The 19,778-nt window shown below is 41.0% G+C and overlaps 1 protein-coding gene and 1 non-coding gene across 2 annotated transcripts in view; one reads left to right on the top strand and one right to left on the bottom strand.

The window, feature by feature from the left end:
• NVL (nuclear VCP-like) overlaps positions 1-19,778 on the bottom strand; it is a 114,408-nt gene that overhangs the window by 86,464 nt on the left and 8,166 nt on the right. Inside the window, exons 3-9 of the mRNA XM_025394330.1 lie at positions 15,020-15,072; positions 14,834-14,933; positions 8,721-8,778; positions 5,338-5,610; positions 2,414-2,546; positions 2,116-2,192; positions 1,040-1,174 (exon numbers count right to left, since the gene is read on the bottom strand). Of these exons, the coding sequence (XP_025250115.1) occupies positions 1,040-1,174; positions 2,116-2,192; positions 2,414-2,546; positions 5,338-5,610; positions 8,721-8,778; positions 14,834-14,933; positions 15,020-15,072 (829 nt within the window). The remainder of the gene's footprint in view (positions 1-1,039; positions 1,175-2,115; positions 2,193-2,413; positions 2,547-5,337; positions 5,611-8,720; positions 8,779-14,833; positions 14,934-15,019; positions 15,073-19,778) is intronic.
• Positions 2,760-2,866, top strand: LOC112615433. The gene has a single exon (XR_003117361.1). It is a non-coding gene; the product is annotated as a U6 spliceosomal RNA (small nuclear RNA).

Below are 19,778 nucleotides of genomic sequence, written 5' to 3'. Positions count from 1 at the left end.
CTAAATAGAAATTTTGAATAAATTTAGCTCTATGAAAAATAATGTAACCCTAATTTTCTTATTTTACTGCTCCTAAGAACCACTGGGAGGGCAGGTGCTGTGGCCCATGCCTGTAATCCCAGCACTTTGGAAGACTGAGTCAGGAGGACTGCTTGAGGCCAGGAGTTTAAGACCAGTCTGGGCAACATAGTGGGATTCCGTCTCTATAAAAAAAACAAAAACATTAGCTGGGCGTGGTGGTGTGTGTCTGTGGTTCCAGTTACTTGGGAGGCTGAGGTGGGAGGACAACTTGAGCCTGGGAGGTTGAGGCTGTAGTGAGTCACGACTGCACCACTGCACTCCAGCCTGGGAGACAGTGAAACTCTGTCTCAAAAAAATAAGTAAAATAAAGTAAGTATTGGGTTAAAGGGAAAGCAAAGTAACTAAAATGTAAGCTATGTGTTAATAAAAAGGTTTGTTTAAAACTGTATTATTATGGCTGGGCGCGGTGGCTCACACCTGTAACCCTAGCACTTTGGGAGGCTGAGATGAGTGGATTGCCTGAGCTCAGGAGTTCGAGACCAACCTGGGCAACAGGGTGAAACCCTGTCTCTAGTAAAATGTAATAAATTAGCCGGGCGTGGCGGCGTGTGCCTGTAATCCCAGCTACTGGGGAGGCTGAGACAGGAGAATTGCTTGAACCTGGGAGGCGGAGGTTGCAGTGAGCCAAGATCACGCCACTGCATTCCAGCCTGGGCAACAGAGTGAGAGTCCGTCTCCAAAAAAAAAAAAAGAACTGTATTATTTTACTTTCTACCTAACTCTTGCCATATAAACAATTACATACATAAAAAAAAAAAAAACCCTCCAGTTGCTCTGAGAAACAATAAACTAAATGAATAAATACCACAAATAATATCAGCATGATAACAAAGGGATCAGTTCCAATAACTATGTTCTCTTCCTGAAGAATGCCATGTCTGGTTTACGTTGACCAAAGAGAAAAAACAAATAATAACAACAAAAAAAGCAAAAGCAAATTAGTGTCAGCAAGCCTCACCCCAGCAATTGCATGTGCAAGTAAAGTCTTCCCACAGCCTGGTGGCCCATGAAGGAGAACTCCACGAGGGGGCACGACGCCCAGGTGGTGGTACACCTCCGGGTGACGCATGTGTATGAGCATCTTGCAGACCTCCTAGCAGAGGATAAGCACAAAGACGTCTTTCAAGACAGAAGAATCAAAGTAGAATGAAATGTCCTATTTTTTGGAGCAGCAAAATGGAACAGATAGGTAGAATATACAATTTAGATTTAGATCAGAGTTTGAATCCTGGCTCTGGTACCTACTGTGTGATTTCAGCAATAACCTCTCTGAGGAGCTATTTCCTAAACTGTAACATTATGTACCTTGAAGATGTAATGCAAAGTTAAAGAGCATGGCCAATGAAAAAGAATAGGCATTAAAAATAAAGTTACCATTACGGCCGGGCGTGGTGGCTCATGCCTGTAATCCCAGCACTTTGGGAGGCCAAGGTGGGCAGATCACGAAGTCAGGAGATCGACACCATCCTGGCCAACATGGTGAAGCCCTGTCTCTACTAAAAATACAAAAATTAGCTGGGCATGGCGGCACGTGCCTGTAATCCCAGCTACTCAGGAGGCTGAGGCAAGAGAAATGCTTGAACCTGGAAGGCGGAGGTTGCAGTGAGCTGAGATCACGCCACTGCACTCCAGCCTGGTGACAGAGCTACACTCCTTCTCAAAAACAAAACAAAACAAAACAAAACAAAGCAAAAAAAAACAAAAACAAAACAAAAAAAATAAAATAAAAAATAAATACAGTTACCATTACTATTAGTACTATTAAGACAATATTACTTATAAAGCATGGATCTTTAAAAAACATGGATCTTTATATATATATATACTATAATCAAAATAATAGAAAAGTTCAAAATAGTATGCATCTTTTCTCCTGCAACGCCCTAAAGGGTACAGGTCAGGTTTGCCCTTCTCAATCTTCCCAGTTTCCTTTTCTATACTCAGATCATATTAGAAACAAAGAGGTAGGCTTTTTTTTTCATAACTGATTAGTAATATATCCATTTGAGGTAAAATTTAGAAATTTGCACTAACTTTTAACGTCATATCATTGCCTCCCACATCTTCAAACTTCACATTGGAGATCTGGAATTCTAACCCCCTGGCTTTAGCTGGTAAACAAAAATGAGGAGATGAAAAGATTAATGGTTCAGTAGTAACTCATAATTATAGTGAATAGTCTTTAAGTAAACAAAGGTCCATTAAATATAGAAACATTTTCTGATAAACATTTCTGCACATAGAAGGTCCCTCAACCAAAACAGCTTGGAACAGAATGATGTTTCTCTCACAGCAAACACGACCACTGCCACCAACAAGACTCACACCTTACCTTTCTTTTGCAGGACAGCTTCAATTTCTCCATCTACTTCCTGAAGATCTTCTTTCTTCCTTTTGCTTCCTTTATTCTTTAGCCTGCCTTTCCGTTTCATATCACTCTCCAAAAGAGAAGAATCTTTTGAACCCTGAAAAGAAAATAAATTTAAATATGCCATGCTTCAAATTCTATGCCAATAATTGTTTTATTTTTTAAAGAGGGGCATTGTAAAGAAAATTAATTCCTCCCCTAGCACTTTCACCTCTGTTAACTATTCCCAATCTCTTTGCTCAAAGATGCTGTCTATCGGTAATGTCCTTCTCCTCATGCCCTTAAAGCTCAATTTAAATCTTAACATTTGATGCTGGCCTTGGCAGCACATACACTAAAATTGGAATGATACAAAGAAGATTAGCATGGTCCCTGTGCAAGGATGACATGGAAATTTGTGAAGCATTCCATATGGGGGAAAAAAAAGAAAAAAGAAATCTTAACATTTGAATGCCACTTCTTTTCCAGATTTTTTCAGTTAGAGGTTTTTGTTTTGTTTTGTTTTTTGAGACAGAGTTTCGCTCTTGTCACCCAGGCTGGAGTACAACGGCGTGATCTCAGCTCACTGCAACCTCTGCCTCCTAGATTCAAACGTTTCTCCTGCCTCAGCCTCCCAAAAGTAGCTGGGACTACAAATGCCCACCACCACGCCCAGTTAATTTTTATATTATTAGTAAAGATGGGGTTTCGCCATGTTGGCCAGGCTGGTATCGAACTCCTGACCTCAGGTGATCTGCCCATCTCAGCCTCCCAAAGTGCTGGGATTATAGGCGTGAGACACACTGCAAGGCCCTCTTTCAGTTACATTTAACCTCGTCTTCACATTCCCAGGACACTGCATTTGCAACTATTATCAGTTAGCATAATCTGCCTTGTATGAGTGATTTACTTATCTCTGTCTCTCTCTCTGAATTGTGAGCTCCTTGATTAAGGACACTGATATTTGCCTTTTATTTCTCACTGAGTCTTCTACATAGTTGTCTTCATCTGACAGCTGATGATTCACTAAATTAAATATGACTATAGAGCTGCTTTGACAGTCATAACAAATTCAGCCAAGCACACTGGGACACACCTGTAGCCCCAGCTACTTCAGAGGCAGAAGGACCACTTGAGTTCAGGGTTTCGAGGCTATAATGTTCTGTGATCATGCCTGCGAAAAGTGACTGCACTCCAGCCTGGGCAATGCAGCAATACTCCAACTCTTAAAAAAAATTTTTTTTTTTTTTTGAGACGGGGTCTTGTTCTGTCACCCAGGCTGGAGTGCAGTGGCACGAACTCAGCTCACTGCAAGCTCTGCCTCTCGGGTTTACGCCATTCTCCTGCCTCAGCCTCCTAATACTTTTTGTATTTTTAGTAGAGATGGGGTTTCACCATGTTAGCCAGGATAGTCTCAATCTCCTGACCTTGTGATCCGCCCGCCTCGGCTTTCCAAAGTGCTGAGATTACAGGTGTGAGCCACCACGCCCAGCCAAAAAAATTTTTTTTAAAGTATAATTCAGGCTGAGGTGGGTGGATCACTTGAGCTCAGAAGTTCAAGACCAGCCTGAGCAACATGGCCAAACCCCATCTCTACAAAAAATACAAAACTTAGCCAGGTGTGGTGGTGGGCACCTATAGTCCCAGCTACTTGGAAGGCTGAGGTGGGAGGATGGCTTATGCCCAGGAGGTGGAGGTTACAGTGATTTGTGATCATGACACTGTACCATGTCAGCCTGGGTGACAAGGCAGACCACGTCTCAAACCAAAAAAAGTAATTCAGCATTAAGACTCGAGTTCTTGCCCACCATAACAATGTTCTCTATAGATGGATGACACAGATAATTAAAGCAAAGAGATTTGGACAGGCCTATTAATAAATCAAAAGGGGAAAGGTTCTGCCAAATCAAAGGGCTTGGTTCTTAGAAACCAGTTGAAGCATCATTGTCCATGAGGAATATGTGAGCCACATATGAAATTCATTTAATAATCCATTTTACTTAACCCAGTATATCCAAAATATTATCATCTCAACAGTCAATATAAAAAATTATTAATGAGATGTTTTACATTCTATATTTTTTAGTAAGTCTTCAAAGTCTAATGTACACTTTAAGTTAATAGCACATCTCAATTTGGACACTAAATTTTCACGGGAAACACTTGATTTGTACTTAAGAGTTTGTAAAATTTACAGCTGAGGAAATAGATTCACATACCTAACAGGGTGGTAGGAGACGAAACTGAAGAGAAAGCCAGGCAGCCAAATCATGAAAGACTTTAGTGGCTGTCACAGGCCTTTGGATTTGAGACTGAATGAAGCCACTGGAGGGTTTTAAATAAAGAATGATAATATGTGATGGCTCATGCCTATAATCCCAGAACTTTGGGAGTCTGAGGCGGGTGGATCACTTGACCCCAAGAGTTCAAGACCAGCCTGGGCAACACAGCAAAACTCCATCTCTAGAAAAGATATAAAAGTGAGCTAGGTGTGGTGGCGCACGCCGGTAGTCCTAGTTACATAGGAGGCTGAGGTCGCGGACGGCTTGAGCCCAGAAGGCAGAGGTTACAGTAAGCCAAGATCACATCACTGCACTCCAGTCTTGGTGACAGAGCCAGATCCAGTCTCAAAAAAAAAAAAAGCTATCTCAGTGTGAAGAATAAACTAGGGGAACAAGAAAGGACACAGACTCCAGCTGGAAGGCTGTTTCAATAATTAAGTCAAGAACAAGAAAAGGCTTAGACTAGGATAGAAAGAATGGCAAGTAGTGCGATGTGATCAAATTCTCCATATATTTCAAAGTTTTTATGTTTTCCACAAAGCACAAGTATCTGCTTGATACTGTATTCGATTAAAAGGTCAAAATGTACTTCGATGATATGGGGCTAAAATTTCATTACAAAAATACCTGTATCTCAGTTATTGACTTCTTAGGATCACTTTTCTCATCTGATAGGTCCAAGAAAAAACTGTCCTTCTTTCCACTTGGGGTTTTGTCAATAAACCATCCTCCCTCAGAATCTTTGGCAGGGGTCTTCAAGGGAACGGAGCCTGTTTTGGAACTTATCTGTGGTGTTGAAGAGGTGGTTTCTCTTTGCTCCATCTCAGGAGTATTTGAAACAGAATCAGGATTTCCTTTTCGATACAAAGACAACAGGGAACTGTTCATGTGATTTGCTGACTGGCAGAAACATAAAAAAAAAGTTTAGCATAAATTACTCAACAGGTACTCATAAAAGTTGTACTGCCTATAGTAATGTTTTCTTTATTTTTTTAACAACTTCTCTCAGAACATTTATAATCAGAATATATAGGTATTAGGCTGGGCACAGTGGCTCATGCCTGTAATCCCAGCACTTTGGGAGGCCGAGGTGGGCAGATCACTTGAGGTCAGGAGTTCAAGATCAGCCTAGCCAACATGGTGAAACACCGTCTCTACTAGAAATACAAAAATTAGCTGGGTGCAGTGGCAGGCACCTGTAATCCCAGCTACTTGGGAGGCTAAGGCAGGAGAATCACTTGAACCTGGCAGGCAGAAGTTGCGGTGAGCCGAGATTGCGCCACTGCACTCCAGCCTGGGTGACAGAGTGAGACTCCACCTCAATAAGATGACTTGCAAACAAGCATTTACTATTCAAAAAGACTTCATTCCAATGGAAAACCAATTCATAATTGGTGGTTAAATAAAATAAGTAAGCATGGTTGCTTCTAAAAAAAATACACTAGAGAAGTATGAAAATGAGCTGGTTGCCAATGAGAGTCACTATTATTACATTAAATCAAAATTGGGGCTGGGCGTGGTGGCTCATGCCCTGTAATCCCAACACTTTGGGAGGCCAAACTGGGAAAACTGCTTGAGGCCTGGAGTTCGAGACTATCCTGGGCAACACAGCGAGACCCTGTCTCTACAAAAAATTTAAAATTTACCCAGACATGGTGGCACATGTCTGTTATCCTAGCTACTTGGGAGGCTGAGGTAGGAGGACAACTTGAGTCCAAGAGTTTGAGGTTGCAGTGAGCTAGGACCATGCCACTGTACTCCAGCCTGGGTGACAGAGTGAGACCCTGTCCCCACAAAAATTGGATCAAATATTTTGATAATAAATTCAAAACTGATATACCAAGGGAAAAAATAAAAAGCAAATTATAAATAATTTGACAAACAGTTGGCCCTCTATATCCAAGGGTTCTGCATCCAGGGATTCGATGAACCTCAATCGAAAATATTTGGGAAATAAAAAGCAATAAAAAAATACACCAGTAAAAATAATACAAATATTAAGAAATACAGTGTAGGCTGGGCATGGTGGCTCACGTTTGTAATCCCAGCACTTTGGGAGGCCAAGGTGGGTGGATCACTCAAGGCCAGGAGTTCAAGACCAGCCTGGTCAACATGGTGAAAACCCATCTCTACTAAAAACACCAAAAATTAGCTAGGTGTGGTGGTGCATGCCTGTAATCCCAGCTACTCAGGAGGCTGAGGCATGAGAATCACTTGAACTTGGGAGGCAGAGGGTGCAGTGAGCCAAGATGACGCCACTCCACTCCAGTTTGGGCGACAAAGTGAGACCCTGCCTGTAATCCCAGCTACTCAGGAGGCTGAGTCAGAAGAATTGCTTGAGCCTGGGAGGCAGAGGTTGCAGTGAGCTGAGATTGCACCACTGCACTCCAGCTTGGGCAACAGAGTGAGATTCCCTTTCAAAAAAAAAAAAAAAGAAAGAAATAGTGTAAAAACTATTTACATCTTATTTACATTGTATTAGGTATTATAAGTAATCCAGAGATAATTTAAAGTATACAAGAGGATGTATATAAGGTTATATGCAAACATGATGCCATTTTACATAAGGGGCCTGAACATTTGCAGGTATTCATGTGGGGCCCTAGGGCCAATCCCCCATGGAGGGTGAGGGCTGACTATATTATCTCCATATACTCCTTTAATCAAGCCTCTTCATTAGTAATGCCATCTCCTTGACAAAAAGTATATCCCTTTTTCCATTTTTACTATTAATTACTCTATTCTTGTCTGCCCTTATTTCTAGCTATCCTCTTCCCTTCTTTTTCCTTGTATAACTGACTTATAACACAAATACTGGAAGGATGGTTAATCCATCACCAATATTGAACACAGAAAGTGTTCAATTATTTATTGATGAAGATGTCTAAAGTCTCTTATTCTATTCCCTGTCCTTCCTCTCTCCTTCCCTTTAGCCCTAATCCTTTTCTTTCTCTCCCTCTTTCTTCCCTTCTCTTCTCTCTCTCTCTTTTGCCATAAGGTCTGTCACCCAGGCTGAAGTAGAATGGCACAATCATAGCTCACTGTAGCCTCAAACTCCTGGGCTCAAGCAATCCTCCAGCATCAGCCTCCTGAGTAGCTGGGACTATGGGTGTATGCCACCAGACCCAGCTAATTTTTGTTTGTATTTTGTAGAGACAGAGTCTTGCTGTGTTGCCCAAGCTGGTCTTGAACCCCTGGTTTCAAGTGATTTTCCTGCCTCAGCCTCCCAAAGTGCTGGGATTACAGATGTGAGCCATAGCACCTGGCCTTTTATTCTATTTCTTACTAATTTTTTTTTTTTTTTTTTTGGAGACAGGATCTGGTTTTGTTGCTCAGACTGGAGTGCAGTGGTGCAATCCCAGCTCACTGCAACCTCTGCCTCCTGGGCTTAAGTGATCCTCCCACCTCAGCTTCCTGAGGAGCTGGGACTGAAGGCATTACACCTGGCTAATTTCGGGAGGTTTTTTTGGGAGAGATGGGGTTCTGCCATGGCTGGTCTCGAACTCCTCAGCTCAAGTGATCCACCCTCCTTGGCCTTTCAAAGTGCTAGGATTACAGGTGTGAGCCACGACAGCTAACCTTTTAAAAGACAGGGTCTCACTCTGTCACCCAGGCTGGAGTAAAGTGGCACAATCACAGCTCACTGCAGCTCACTGCAGCCTCAACCTCCTGGGCTCAAGTGATTCTCCCATTTCAGCCCCTCCAGGTAGCTGGGATCACAGGTGCATGCCACCATGCCCGGCAAATTTTTGTATTTTTTATGGAGACAAGGTTTCACCATGTCGGCCAGGCTTATTTTTTGGTACTTTTTATAGAGACAGGGTTTTGCCATGTAGGCCAGGATGGTATCAAACTCCTGGGTTCAAGTGATCTGCATGCCTCAGCCTCCCAAAGTGCTGGGATTAGAGGTGTGAGTCACCATGCCCAGCTCTTACTGAGTTTTTCAAAGGAGGTATCATAACGACTAAAAAAGAAAAAATCAAAGTGGACCCACTAAATGTTTGGCTTACCTGTGGATCTGGGTAGTCTTCCATACTTGAATCATCATCAGAATAGCTTTCAGTATACCTCAGTAAAAAGAGGGAAAAATGTTTTAAAGACTTTCTCTCCCATATCCTAAAAAAATGATTACCCAAAACAAGTAAATATATTCAGGCAAACGATTATGGTGGTTAAGAGTCCAAACTCTGGAATCAGAGAAACTAGGATTCAAAATCCAACTTAACCAGTTATTACTTAACCTCTCTAAGCATCAGCTTCCTTATCTATAAAACGGAGATTTAATAAGTAATGTCTATCTCCCAGAGTTATCAAAGGATTAAATAAATGCTTGCAAAGTCCTTATGCATTTATAATATATAATAAATGCAAAATAAATTATAGTTATATTTATCCTAGCAATAAATAAAAGATACAAATTCCATCAGGCCCAAGGGTCTCATTTGGGGATATCAGATTCAGGTAGAGGAAATACTTCAGCAACCTATAATTAAGCACTCTGAGTAACAAATTCACAAAGTCAACATAACCAAACCATGTAACCAAATACAACTTCTCCAAGACTGTTCATCAGGGATGAAGGAACAAATAAATTTCCTGTATCAAAAAAGAAGTATAAATCCTAATAAACTACAAGCTGAGAATGTAGTCTTAATTAATTATAACTGAAAGTTGTTATCTAATAGCTTCAAGTAACTTTAGGACTCTACTAGTATTTAACACTTCTTCAGAAATTATTTAAATAGGCCCGGCGCAGTGGCTCACGCCTGTAATCCCAGCACTTTGGGAGGCTGAGGCGGGTGGATTACCTGAGGTCAGGAGTTCACAGAGAACAGTCTGGTCAACATGGTGAAACCCTGTCTCTACTAAAAATACAAAACTCAGCCAGGTGTGGTGGCACATCCCAGCTACTTGGGAGGCTGAGGCAGGAGAATCGCTTGAGCCCAGGGTATGGAGGTTGCAGTGAGCCAAGATCGTGCCACTGTGCTCCAGCCTGCCTGACAGTATGATACTCTGTCTCAAAAAAAAAAAAAAAAATTATTTAAATAAGAAAAGGACTTTTTTTTTTTTTTGTAGAAAGCTTCATATGAATGCAATGAAATGCACTTATAATTAAGATATTAAGATACAAATTATAGCCTGGGCAACCAAGGGAGACTGTGTCTCTACAAAAAAATTAAAAAATTAGCTGGGCATGCTGGTGCACACCTGTAGTCCCAGCTACTTACGAGGCTGTGGTGGGAGGATCATCTGGGCCTGGGACATCAAGACTGCGGTGAGCCATGATTGTGCCAGTGCACTGAAGCCTGGGTGACAGAGCAAGACCCTGTCTCAAAAAAAAAAAAAAAAAAAAAAAAAAAAACCCCAGCAAATTCTATGTTCATTAAAATTAATCAGTATTACTTGGGAGCAATTCTAATCAATGTAAATAAGGTATATCATTCAACTATTTGGAAAAAAAAGAAAAAAGTTTTGCCTTACAACTTACGCCCTAAAAAAAGAAAAAATTCCAAGTGGATTAAAGAGTTAAACATCATAAAGAAAGAAGAAAAAAGTGTAAGTAATTATTTTACACACTCTTGTGAGAGAGGTCTTTCTAAGCATATCAGCATAAACCAAAACGAAAAAGACTGAGAGATTTGACTATGTAAAAATGCAAAACTTCTCTAATCAAAAGACGGTGCAAACAAAAATTAAAAGGGAAGTGGCAACATGGGGAAAGCAGTTGTAATACATATAAAAAGAAGTATATTTTATGCAAAACACTCCAACAACTAATAAGGAAAATTCAAATACTTCTCAAATGAAATAGAAAAAAACCCATAAAGCAAGCCATTCACAAAACAAATATGAAATAACAAAAAACCTAACCTCAGTAATTATAAAATTACTAAGAAAAATATGATCAAGGCCAGGAGCAGTGGCTCAAGCCTGTGATCCCAGAACTTTGGGAGGCCGATGTGGGCGGATTGCCTGAGGTCAGGAGTTTGAGACCAGCCTGGCCAACATGATGAAACCCTCTCTCCACTAAAAATACAAAAATTGGCCAGGAGTGGTGGTGGACGCCTGTAGTCCCAACTACTCAGGAGGCTGAGGCAGGAGAATTGCTTGAACTCGGGAGGCAGAGGATGCAGTGAGCCGAGATCGCACCACTGGACTCCAGCCTGGGTGACAGAGCACGACTCCGTCTCAAAAAAAGAAAAAAAAAAAAGATCAATATTTGGCCTATAAAAACAGCAAAGATAAATTATAGTATAACTAAGATTGCAGGGATGCAGAGAAATGTGCCCTTTATACAAAGTTGTTGGGAACATAAACTGAGGCAACATTTTTAGGAAGGTAAGTCCAAATGCATGAGAAATCTCAAAAATATCAATCTTTGAGAAATTCCACCTCAAAAATTCAACATAAAAAAGTGATGTGGGCCGGGCGCGGCAGCTCACGCCTGTAATCCCAGCACTTTGGGAGGCCGAGGCGGGCGGATCACAAGGTCAGGAGATCGAGATCATCCTGGCTAACACGGTGAAACCCCGACTCTACTAAAAATAGAAAAATTAGCCGGAAGTGATGGCGGGCGCCTGTAGTCCCAGCTACTCGGGAGGCTGAGTCAGGAGAATGGCGTGAGCCCGGGAAGCGGAGCTTGCAGTAAGCCGAGATCACGCCACTGCACTCCAGCCTGGGCCACAGAACCAGACTCCATCTCAAAAAAAAAAACAAAACAAAAAGTGATGTGTACAAAGAGATATGCAGTAAAGAGTTATTTATTATGCAACAGTGTAACACAAACAAATACTCATGAATATGGAACTGAAGAAAATTATGCTAAATCTAAATGAAAAAGGCTGAGCTACAAACAGTAAAATGGGGCTGTCACCCCAAATCCTATAGACATTAAAAGGATGACAAGAGAATATTGCAGAAGCATTATGCCAACAAATTCCACACCTGAGAGAAAATGAACAAATGATTTAAAAATACAATTTATCACAATTGACATAAGGAGAGATGTAAAGAAGAGCCATATATCTAGCAAAATTACAATTTATCAAAATCCTTCAGAAAAAGAAGACTCTGGGGGAAGTTGATTCTAGGCCTAGAAAAAACTTTATTAGTGGGTGAACACTAATAAATATTCAAAAAAGAATTTCCATAATTTGTTTTCATAAAATAGAGAATAAAAGAACACTTTCCCACTAATATCATGAGGCCGGTGTAACCCTAACACCAAAACATGACAGACATTCCAAAAATGAGCAAAAGAAAATTCAGACCAATATGACATACAAATGCAAACATCTGTAGAAAAAGATTAGTAAACTGAATCCAATTAATACCCTTTTTTTCCGAAAATTAGCCGGGCATGGTGGCAGGTGCCTGTAATCCCAGCTACTCAGGAGGCTGAGACAGAAGAATGGCTTAAACCCGAGAGGCAGTGGTTGCAGTGAGCCAAGATCACGCTATTGCACTCCAGCCTGGGCAACAAGAGCGAGACTCCATCTCAAGAAAACAACATCAAACAAATACTCTTTTTCTTTTTTTTTTTTCTTCAGAGACTAGATCTCATTCTGTCACCCAGGCTGGAGTGCAGTGGCATAATTATAGCTCACTGTAACCTTCAACTCCGGGTCTCAAGCAATCCTCCTACCTCAGCTACCAAAGAAGCTGGGATAGAATCATGCACCACCATGCCTGGCTAATTTTTAAATTTTCTGTAGACAGAGTCTCGCTATGTTGCTCAGGCTGCCAACAATACATTAAAAAGATAACATATCAGGACCAAGTAGTGTTTATCCCCGGAATGCAAGATTGGCTTAGTACTGGGAACCAATGTAATTCACCAAATTAATAGACTAAAGGGGAAAGGACATAATGATGTTTCAACAGATGCAGAAAAGCATTTGACAAATGCAGTATCTATTCATGACAAAAATTCTCAGCAATCTAGGAATATTAGGAAACTTCCTCAATCTGACAAAGGACATCTACAAAAAAACCTAAAGCTAATGTCATATTTACAGTGAAATACTACTGAAAATTAAACACTGACCATACCAAATATTAGCAATTTGTGGAAAGAGTAGAATTCTCATAAACTGAGTAAAATGTTTAAAATGTAAACATTTTAAAAGTAAAAGTAAAATGGTACAAATACATTGGAAAATAGTTTGGCAATTTCTTAAATATGCATCTATCACATGACTCAGCTATTCCAATCTTACATATTTAATAAAGGAAATGAAAATACTGTCCACATAAAAACCTGGACATAAATGTTCATCGCAGCTTAATTTGTAATAGCCAGAAACTGGAAACAAACCAACTGACCAACAAGAGATAAACAGATAGGTCAGGCAAGGTGGTTCACACCTGTAATCCCAGCACTCTGGGAGTCTGAGGCAAGAGAATTGCTTGAGCCCAGTGGTATGAGAGCAGCCTGGAAACATAGTGAGACCCCTGTTTCTACAAAAAATTAGAAAATTAACTGGGCATGGTAGCATGCACCTGTATGGGAGAATCGCTCGAGCCCAGGAGGTAGAGGCTGCAGTGAGTTGTGACATGCCACTCCACTACATTCCAGCCTGGGCAACAAAGTGAGACCCTGTCTCAAAAAAAACAAAAACAAAAAAAACAGATAAACAGATAACATAATTGTGGCGTGTCCACACATACTCATCAATAAAAAGCAATGAACTATTGATACACACAACATTGATAAACCTCAAAATTATGCTAAGTGAAAGAATGAAAGAATCCAGACTTTAAAAGTACGATTCCAAATAAAATTCTACAAAATGCAACGTAACACACAGTGACAGAAAGCAACTCAATGCTTGCCTAAAGCTGGGTGCTATGGCTCACACCTATAATCCCGACACTTTGGGAGGCTGAAGCAGGCAGACTGCTTGAGCCCAGAAGTTCAAGACCAACCTGGGCAACATGGCAAAACCCCGTTTCTACAAAAAATTAGCTAGGTGTGGTAGCATGTGCCTACAGCTACTTCGGAGGCTGAAGTAGAAGAATCAAATAACCTGGGAAGTCAAGGCTGCAATGAGCTGTGATCGAACTCCAGCCTGGGTGACAGAGTAAAACACTATCTCAAAAAAAAAAAAAAAAAAAAAAGAAAAAAGTTTGCCTAGAAACAGGGGTGGAGGGAGAAATGAATTGCAAAGGGGAACAAGAAGACTTTTGATATTTATGGAAAGGTTCAGTATCTTGCTTATGGTGATAGTTCAATGAGTATATACTTACGTCAAAACTTAACAAATTGTACACTTTAAAAACGTAGAGCTTGGCCGGGTGGGCGCAATGGCTCATGCCTGTAATCCCAGCACTTTGGGAGGCCGAGGTGGGTGGATCACTAGATGTTAGGAGTTTGAGACCAGCCTGGCCAACATGGTGAAACCCCGTCTCTACCAAAAATATAAAAAAGTAGCCGGGTGTGGTAGCACATGACTGTAACCCTAGCTCCTTGGGCGGTTAAGGCAGGAGAATCACTTGAATCCAGGAGGCAGAGGTTGCAGTGAGCCGAGATCGTGCCACTGCACTCCAGCCTGGGTGACAGAGTGAGACTTAACCTCAAAAAAAAAAAAAAAAAAAAAAAAAGTAGAGCTTACTGATGTCAATTATACTTCAATAAAGATATTTTTAAAACTCTCAATACTATTTCTTAAACAAAATTAATTGGCACCTTTTTATATATCTGATGTTGTGTTAGGGCAGAAGAAGAAGGTAATGAGACAGTACTGTTGGTAATGCAAACAAGTAAGCAAATAATTTCAATGCCATATGATATCATAAGGATTATAACAAATATCTGTAACTAGAAGCTAAGGAAACATTTAAAAAGGGGTCTTAGGCCTAATAAAGGCAGTAACATTTCAATTGATTCTTGAGGGCTGAGTGGGAGTTTGTGAAAGGGAAATGATGCTCTAACTCAACAAAACCACAGCCACAGAGAATTTGATCTCTTTGGGGAATAAAGAACATTCAATACGGCTGAAGAGGTTAGGTAAATACTACGCAGGGCTTTGTTGGCAAGGAAGAGCCATTGAAAGTTTTACAAGCAGGAATGTAATGTGACAAGGTTCATGGTTTAAAAAAACGCTGCATTTTGTATACTTACTCATTGTCCTCTTTACCTTGTCTTGCTCTTTTTGCTAAATGTTCATCTTCTAATTCTGTTAAATTCTTAAGTTCCTTCTCACTACTAATTATGCTAAATACTGAAACAAAAAGAAAAATGCTATGAGCTCAAACAATTGTTTATATAACTTTATCGATAATTTAGCTCTAACAATAAAAGACTCACCTTTTTCTACCTGAATCCTAAAAGCATTTCTTTTTCTTCGACCATAGTCTATACTGAAAAAAGAAAACATGAAGTTTAGCATAGTAGTTTCCACCAGTATTTTTCCATTAAGTTCAATCTACATGGATCAAATAAATTTGCATGAATATTTCATTATGTTACAGTATAGACACTTGCCATAAACCTATTTTCAAACTTCTAAGTTTATATATTTACTATTGTGACCCTTCTCCATTTTTTCCCTTTTTTTAACTAACCTTCTTTGCTTCAAATATTTTGAAAATTTCAAACTTACTAAAAATATTAAAGAAATAATGTAATCAACACTCATATATTCTTTACCTATAGTATTCTCAAGCTGCCACATTTACTTTACTTCTGTCTGTATACAGAGATTTCTTTTGGAGGGGTAGGGCAGAACCATTTGAAAATAAGTTCTAGGCCAGGCACAGTGGCTCATGCCTGTAATCCCAGCACTTTGGGAGGCCGAGGTGGGAGAATCACTTGAGCCCAGGAGTTTGAGACCATCGCTGCCAACATAGGGAAACCCTGTCCCTACAAAATATAAAAAAATTAGCCAGGTATGGTAGTACATGGCTGTAGTCCCAGCTACTTGGGAGGCTGAGGTGGGAGGACAGCTTGAGTCTGGGAGGTGAAGGCTGCCGTGAGCCGTGATTGCACCAATGCACTTGGCTTGGCCAACAGAGCAAGATCTCATCTCAAAAAAAATAATAAATTAAAAAACTAATAAGAAGAAACAAAGTTACAGACCCTTCATCTCAAAAATTCTCAGCATGTATCTCTGTAAAAAAGAATATCTGCAGCCAGGCACCGTGGTTCACGCCTGTAATTCCAAAACTTCAGGAGGCCGAGGTGGGTGGATCACAAGGTCAGGAGATCGAGACCATCCTGGCTAACATGGTGAAACCCCGTCTCTTCTAAAAATACAAAAAAAAAAAAAAAAAAAAAATTAGCCAGGTGTGGTGGCAGGCGCCTGTAGTCCCAGCTACTCGGGAGCCTGAAGCAAGAGAATGGGTGAACCCGAGAGGCAGAGCTTGCAGTGAGCCAAGATCACGCCACTGCAATCCAGTCTGGGTGACAGAGTGAGACTCTGTCTCAAAACAAAAAAAAAATCAGCTGGGTGTGGTGGCGCACACCTGTGGTCCCAGCTACTCGGGAGACTGAGGCAGGAGAATCCCGTGAACCCGGGAGGCGGAGGTTGCAGTGAGCCGAGATTGCACCACCGCACTCCAGTCTGGGCAACAGAGCGAGACTCCATCTCAAAAAAAAAAAAAAAGATATCTGCACACCCACAATACAGTTAGCACAAATAAGAAATTTAATATTGGTAAATTATCTAATATACAGTCCATATTAAAATTTCTCAAATTATTCCCAAAAAATGGTCTTTATAGTTGTTTTTCTTTGACCCAGTGTCTAGTCAAGGTTCATGCATTTACTTGGTCGTTGTGTCTCTTTGAACTCTTTTAACTTGTAACCTTTGTGCATATAACACTGACATTTTTGAAGGATCCAGGCCAGCTAATTTATAAAATGTCCCACAATCTGAATTTATGTCTCCTCATTATTAAATTCAATTTAAATATTTTTAGCAAGACCATCTGCTAAAAATATGGGTGAAAGTATGATGAGTACAGGATATTTACATAATCTGAAAATATCTTCTTATAAATTATTTATTAATTTCAAATTAATTTACAGTGGATTGATCAAAACTAACACTACCAAATAACACCCCACACAGATATTCTGTGCCTTTTGAAGTCAAATTGCTTCTTTGGTTTTCCTTCCAAAAACATATAACCTGATTTCAACCATGTGGAAACAGGAGAAAAATTCAAATTGAGGGATATTCTAATATATAGTGACTACCAGAAATCTTCAAAAATGTAGAGATCATGAAAAACAAAAAAAGGTTGAGGAACTGTTGCAGATTAAAGGAAACTAAAAGGCAAAACAAGCATAATTTAGGGGTTGGATTTCAGTTCTGGAAAAAAAATTCCCATAAAATAACAGCTACAAAGAACATTACTGAGATAGGCAAACTCTGAATATGAATGGTGGATTCGATAACATTATTGAATCAAGATTACATTTTCTGGTTTTAATAAATAAACTGTGGTTATATAATAAAAGCCTTTGTCCTTAGGGAATATATAGTATGCATGGATAAAGGGACATTCTAGGTAGAGTATATGGGTGTTCTTTGTTCTATTCTTTCCATTTTCCTCTTTATAAAAATTCTTGCCGGCGCAGTGGCTCACACCTGTAATCCCAGTACTTTGGGAGGCCAAGGTGGGTGGATCATTTGTGATCAGGAGTTCAAAACCAGCCTGGCCAACATGGTAAAACCCCAATGTCTACTAAAAATACAAAAACTAGCCAGGCATGGTGGTGGGTGCCTGTAATCCCAGCTACTTGGGAGCTGAGGCAGGAGTATCGCTTGAGCCCAGGAGGTGAAGGTTGCAGTGAGCCGAGATCACACCACCACACTCCAGCCTGGGTGACAGAGTGAGACTCCATCTCAAAAAAAAAAAAAAAAATTCTTTATGTTTTTGAGACAGGGTCTCATTCTCTCAGTCAGGCTGGAGTGTAGTTGTGCAACCAGAGCGTGCCACAACCTCGACCTCCTGGTGTCAAGCAATCCTCCCACCCCAGCCTCCTGAGTAGGTATGACAACAGACACGTGCCAGCACACCTAGTTAATTTTTCGATTATTTTTGTAGAGATGGGGGTCTCACTATGTTGTCTAAGCTGGTCTGGGTCAGCTTTTCTTAAATGTGAAATTACATCAAAACACAAAGTTTTAGATGAGGCAAATATTGTACTAAATCATGACCATTTAAAGAGGCAACTTGGGGCCTGGCGCGGTGGCTCATGCCTGGAATCCTAGCACTTTGGGAGGCTGAGGCGGGAGGATCACTTGAGCTCAAGAGTTCAAGGCCAGCCTGGGAACATGGCAAAACCCTGTCTCTACAAAAAATACAAAAAATTAGCGGGGCGTGGTGGCATGTGCTTCGTGCCAGCTATCTGGGGGCTGAGGCGGGAGGATCACTTGAGCCCAGGGGGCTGAAGCTGCAGTGAGCCGAGATTGCGCCACTGCACTCCAACCTGGGTGACAGTGCGAGACTGTGTCTCCAAAAATAATAATAATAATAATTAATTAAAAATTAAAATAAAGAGAGAAAGAAAGATGTAAAAATGATTCTTAGCTCATGGGCCATACAAAACAAGGTGGCAGGCAGGAACCGGTTTGGGGGCCATAGTTTGCCAACACCTGGATAAGAGAAGATAGCAGATAGATGTAGGAAGAATGTTTAAAAGCTGAAACAGGCCAGGTGCAGTGGCTCATGCCTATAATCCCAACACACTGGGAGGTCAAGGCGGGAGGATCACTTGAGGTCAGGAATTCAAGACCAGCCTGGCCAGCATGGCAAAACCCTATCTCTACTAAAAATACAAAAATTAGCTGGGTATGGTGGCATGGACCTGTAGTCCTGGCTACTCGGGAGGCTGAGGCAGGAGAGTCACTTGAACCCAGGAGGTGGAGGTTGCAGTGAGCCGAGATTGCGCTGCTGCAGTCCAGCCTGGGTGACAGAGTGAGAGTCCATCTCAAAAAAAAAAAAACAACAAGTCTTGTAGTCTAGACAAGAAATAATGAGGCTCTGGATTAGGCTAGTAATGGTAAGGAAAAGAGAGAACAGGCATCATGAACTATTTAAGAGACAACAGCAAGGCTTCTTGGTGACTTATTATAGACATGGCAGGGGGATTCAAGGCTAGGTAGAAGGAAGTAGACAACAGATACATTAACCTGGGTGACTGGCTGAGTAACAGTCATACCATCAACTAAGAAAAAAGGTTACCAACAAAACACAGTTCATAGATTTCAATGGAGTGAGTGGTGGGGATAGAAACAATCTCAGCTGAGTATTTTTATTTTTTAAAAGACAGGGTCTTGCTCTGTCACCCACACTTCAGTGCAGTGGTGCGATCGTAGCTCACTGCAGCCTTGAATTCCTGGCCTCAAGGGATCCTCCTGCCTCAACTTCCCGAGTAGCTAGGACCGACTACAGCTGCATGCCACCATGCCACGCTAATTTTTAATTTTTTTTGTAGAGACAGATTCTTGCTATGTTGCCCAGGCTGGTCTCAAACTCCTGGCCTCAAGCGATCATCCTGTGTTAGCCTCTCTAAGTGCTGAAATTATAGGTGTGAGCCACTGTGCCTTGGCCTTAGACCACTCGTTAAATAAATTCTGATAAAGAGAAGGAAAAATACTACTGCGTGGTAGCCAAAGTGAGGTACACTATTGTTTTTAAAAGCCTTCTGTCTTAGTTTCTCTTCTTTTCTTCCTTTCTTTTTTTTTTTTTTTTTTTTTTGAGGCGGAGTCTCGCTCTGTCCCCCAGGCTGGAGTGCAGTGGCCGGATCTCAGCTCACTGCAAGCTCCGCCTCCCAGGTTTACGCCATTCTCCTGCCTCAGCCTCCCGAGTAGCTGGGACTACAGGCGCTCGCCACCTCGCCCGGCTAGATTTATTGTATTTTTTAGTAGAGACGGGGTTTCACCGTGTTAGCCAGGATGGTCTTGATCTCCTGACCTCGTGATCCGCCCGTCTCGGCCTCCCAAAGTGCTGGGATTACAGGCTTGAGCCACCGCGCCCGGCCCTTTTCTTCCTTTCTAATACAGAGTTTGGTACTGGTTAGTATAGTGCTACTGTGACAAATACCTTAAAATGTA

The sequence above is a fragment of the Theropithecus gelada genome, chromosome 1 (assembly GCF_003255815.1).
Source record: "Theropithecus gelada isolate Dixy chromosome 1, Tgel_1.0, whole genome shotgun sequence".
Classification (NCBI taxonomy): Eukaryota; Metazoa; Chordata; class Mammalia; order Primates; family Cercopithecidae; genus Theropithecus; species Theropithecus gelada.
Note: the sequence above shows the minus strand (reverse complement) of the source record. Positions and strands in the feature narration are given on the sequence as shown.